At 45.8% G+C, this 4,386-nt stretch overlaps 1 protein-coding gene across 1 annotated transcript; it reads right to left on the reverse strand.

Moving 5' to 3' along the window:
* Positions 1 to 1,873: 1,873 nt before the first annotated feature.
* On the reverse strand, positions 1,874 to 3,344 carry LOC100998607 (olfactory receptor 7C2). The gene has a single exon (XM_021930421.2). The coding sequence runs from the start codon at positions 3,042 to 3,044 to the stop codon at positions 1,971 to 1,973; it is 1,074 nt and encodes a 357-aa protein (XP_021786113.2). The 5' UTR covers positions 3,045 to 3,344; the 3' UTR covers positions 1,874 to 1,970.
* Between the last annotated feature and the right edge of the window lie 1,042 nt (positions 3,345 to 4,386).

Below are 4,386 nucleotides of genomic sequence, written 5' to 3' on the forward strand. Positions count from 1 at the left end.
CTTGTCACTACATTTATTACTTTGAGCTAGTTACCTACTTACCATAAGCTCTTACTCTCTTATTTGTAAATACGAGAACTAATACTAATCACATAAAAGAGTTATTGGAAACATTAAATGAGGTAATGTACATAAAGCTCTTAAACTGTGCTGGTATAGAAAGTGTTATTAATATCAACATCAATAACCTTGAATTTTGTTTCTAGCTCAACAACTTAATTTATTATTATTATTATTATTATTTAGAAACAGGGTCTCACTCCGTCACCCAGGCTGCAGTACAGTGGCATAATCACAGCTCACTGCAACCTCAGCCTCCTGGGTTCAAGCCATCCTCCCACCTCAGCTTCCTGAGTAGCTGAAACTACAGGCATGCAGCACCATGCTGGCCAAAAGCTCTAATCAGATTAATCAGTTTGTATTTTTCTGGTCCAGATCTTATTTTCTATTTAACCATCCACCCATCTATTTTTCCACTCCATTTGACAAATATCATGTAAACATGAACTCCTTACCAATAACTGTACCAGGCATTGTGATTGCAAAAATGGGTAAGACATTGCTGTGAAATTCAAGGGACCGATATTGTGAAAGAGTAGAAGTGAAGTAAAGTTCGTGTGCCTGAAAGGAAAGTGAATTGGATTAAAAAAGGGGGCAACTCTTTGAGTTATTTTTATTCATGTAACCTCAAAAAACATCTCTGTAAATGAGTTTCCAGGGCAACATGTCCAAAATAGGGACATATCTCATCGCTTCTGATGGTATATATTTAACATGTAAGATTTGATATATATATTTTTAACTCAAATCAGGCCGGGCGCGGTGACTCATATCTGCAATCTCAGCACTTCAGGAGGCTGAGGCAGGCAGATCGCTTGAGGTCAGGAGTTCGAGATCAGCCTAGCCAACATGGTGAAACCCTGTCTCTACTGAAAATACTAGCAGGATGTGGTGGTGCATGCCTGTAGTTCCATCTCTGCAGGAGGCTGAGTCAGGGGAATTGCTTCAACCCGGGAGGTGGAGCTTGCAGTGAGCCGAGATGGCGCCACTGCACTCCAGCCAGGGCAACAGAGGGAGACTCTGTCTCAAAAACAAAAACAAAAAAACAAAATCCAAATCATTACTAAAGATAACTGAGAAAACACCAGGTTGTATTCGTGCAAAGTTAAAATTACTGGTTAGAAAGTCAGAAAGGATAATCCTATATAACTTTGTTAGCAGTAGCAAGGGCAGGAAACGTTCCAAAGGAAGATACAAGGGAAGAGATGCTTTAAAATGTATAAAAGAAGCCAGGGTGCGGTGGCTCATTGCCTGTAATCCCAGCACTTCGGGAGGCCAAGGCGGGCAGATTACCTGAGGTCAGGAGTTCGAGACCAGCCTGACCAACATGGTGAAACCCCATCTCTACTAAAAGTACAAAAATTAGCCGGACGTGGTGGCGAGTGCCTGTAATCCCAGCTACTCGGGAGGCTGATGCAGAAGAATCACTTGAACCTGGGAAGTGGCAATTGTAGTGAGCCGAGATTGCACCATTGCACTGTAGCTTGGGTGACAGAGTGAGACTCCTTCTAAGAAAAAAAAAAAAAAAAAAAAAAAAAAAAGCAGCTGGGCGCTGTGGCTCATGCCTGTAATCCCAGCACTTTGGGAAGCCGAAGTGGGTGGATCATGAGGTCAGGAGTTCGAGACCAGCCTGGCCAACATGGTGACACCCCGTCTCTACTAAAAATACAAAAAATTAGCCGGGCATTGTGGCGCATGCCTGTAATCCCAGCTACTAAGGAGGCTGAGGCTGGAGAATCACTTAAACCTGGGAGGGGGAGGTTGCAGTGAGCCGAGATCACGCCATTGCACTCCAGCCTGGGCGACAGAGCAAGACTTTGTCACCAAAAAAAAAAAAAATGCATAAAAGCAGAAGTGAAAATATTGGCTGAAAGAGGCCAGTCTGGCCTCAGTATTGTGTTCACTGCAATTCATGAGAGCTTGGCAATGGTTCCCTCATTGAGAGACGTTGCCCTGAGGAGGAGTCTCCCCAGTGACCCCTTCATGTGCCTGTTCCTCAGGCTGTAGATGAAGGGGTTCAGCATGGGGGTGACCATGCTGTACATCACCGAGGCCATCAGACTTCTCCTAGAAGATGGTGCAGCTGCAGAACTGAGATAGACCCCAAGACCTGTGCCATAGAACAAGCTGACCATTGAGAGGTGGGAACCACAGGTGGAAAAGGCTTTGTTCAGGCCTCTGGCAGATGATACTCTCAGGATGGAGGAGAAAATCTGAGAATAAGAGAACAGGATTCCAGAGAGAGGGAAAACACCCAGGACAATGGTCATAAAATACATCACGATGTTATTGATGAAGGTGTCAGAACAGGAGAGCTTCAAGACTTCGGAAGGATCACAAAAAAAGTGTGGAATTTCCATGTTTGTGCAGAAGGACAGCCTCAAAATGGTCAAGGTCTCGAGCAGGGAACCCATGACACTGATGCACCAGGACCCCAGAACCAGCAGCCCACAGAGCCGGGGGTTCATGATGACCATGTAGTGCAGGGGGTGACAGATGGCCACGAAGCGGTCATAGGCCATCACGGTCAAGAGCAAGTTGTCCAGGCATCCAAATGCAGTGAAAAAAAATATCTGGGTGAGGCAGCCTGCAAAAGTGATCATTTTGCTTTGTGTTTGGATAGTCACTAGCATCTTTGGGACAGTCGTGGACGTGAAACAGATGTCAGCAAAGGACAGGTTGGAGAGGAAGAAGTACATGGGGGTGTGGAGGTGGGAGTCTGAGCTGATGGTCAGGATGATGAGCAGGTTTCCGGTGATGGTGACCAGGTATACGGAGAGGAACAGCCCATAGAGAAGAAGCCGCATGTCAGAGTCCTCTGCGAATCCCAAGAGGAGAAAGTTTCCAACTTCTGTTTGGTTTCCTCTTTCCATGGGGCCGCTGGGTTTACTGAGAAGGAGGCAAAAACAACAACAACAACAGCAACAACAACAAACAGCCACACAAAATTTACTCAAACCCAGGGAACTCAAGAAATCACACATGTTGGCTAATTATTGGATTTCTTTGCTGACCAGTTACAGTTACCATCGCTACCTGGAGAAGTCATCTCTACATCATTGGTCCTCAAACTGTGGTTCCTGGAACAGCCCCACCAACATCACCTGGGAACTCATTATATATGTGCCTTATCATGCCCGCCTGACCAACTGAATTAGATACTCTGGGTTTGGAGCCCGCATTCTAGTGTTTGTTTGTTTGATTGAGACGGAGTCTTGCACTTTCGCCCAGGCTAGAGTACAGTGGCACAATCTCAGCTCACTGCAACCTCCACCTCCTGGGTTCAGGGGATTCTCCTGCCTCAGCCTCCGGAGTAGCTGGGATTACAGGCACGCCCAGCTAATTTCTGTATTTTTAGTAGAGACGGGGTTTCACCATATTGGTCAGGCTGGTCTCGAACTCCTGACTTCCTGATCCTCCCGCCTTGGCCTCCCAAAGTGCTGGGATTACAGGCATGAGCCACTGTGCCTGGCCTTTTAATTTTTAATTTTTTTTTTTTTTTTTTTTTGAGACAGAGTCTCACTCTGTTGCCCAGGCTGGAGTGCAATGCTGTAATCTCAGCTCGCTGCAACCTCTGCCTCCCGGGTTCAAGCAATTCTCATGCCTCAGCATCCTGAGAAGCTGGCACTACAGGCGCAAACCACCGCGCCCAAGAAAATTTTTTTTTTTTTTTTTTTTGTAGTTTTAGGAGAGACGGGGTTTCTCCAAGTTGGCTAGACTGGTCTCAAACTCCTGACTTCAGATGATACGCCCGCCTTAGCCCCCCAAAGTGCTGGTATTACAGGCATGAGCCACTGTGCCCGGCCTGCATTCTGGGTTTTAACAAGCCCTCTAGGGAATTCTGATGCACACTCAAGTTTGAGGACTATTGCTTCAACGCTTGCCTGTGTCCCTAAGCAATCATCCCCTCCCCAGCATCCCTGGCTGCTCTTGCCCTTTCTGCCTAAGGCATGAGAATTAGGAAATTAGAGAGTGAAAATTTCCTAATTCTAGGCAGATTTCCAATCCTCAGAAGGCTTTTTCTTCTATTGTGCTGCATTCCTGTAATTTGTTTTTCATTCTGTTTTAGAGATAAGGTCTTGCTCTGTTGCCCAGGTTGGAGTGCAGTGGCACCATCCTAGCTCACTGCAGCTTCGAACTTCTGGGCTCAAGTGATCCTCCCACTTCAGCCTCCCAAGTATCTGGGACTACAAGCCACTGTGCCCGGTTGTAATTTCTACATGTTAAATCCTCTGGATCTTGGATGCTCCTTCTGCTAAAAAATAATAACCTCTGTTTTTTATTTTTTATTTTTTATTTTTTAAATTTGAGACGGAGTCTCGCTCT

This window comes from Papio anubis, chromosome 20, assembly GCF_008728515.1.
Source record: "Papio anubis isolate 15944 chromosome 20, Panubis1.0, whole genome shotgun sequence".
In the NCBI taxonomy this organism is placed as follows: Eukaryota; Metazoa; Chordata; class Mammalia; order Primates; family Cercopithecidae; genus Papio; species Papio anubis.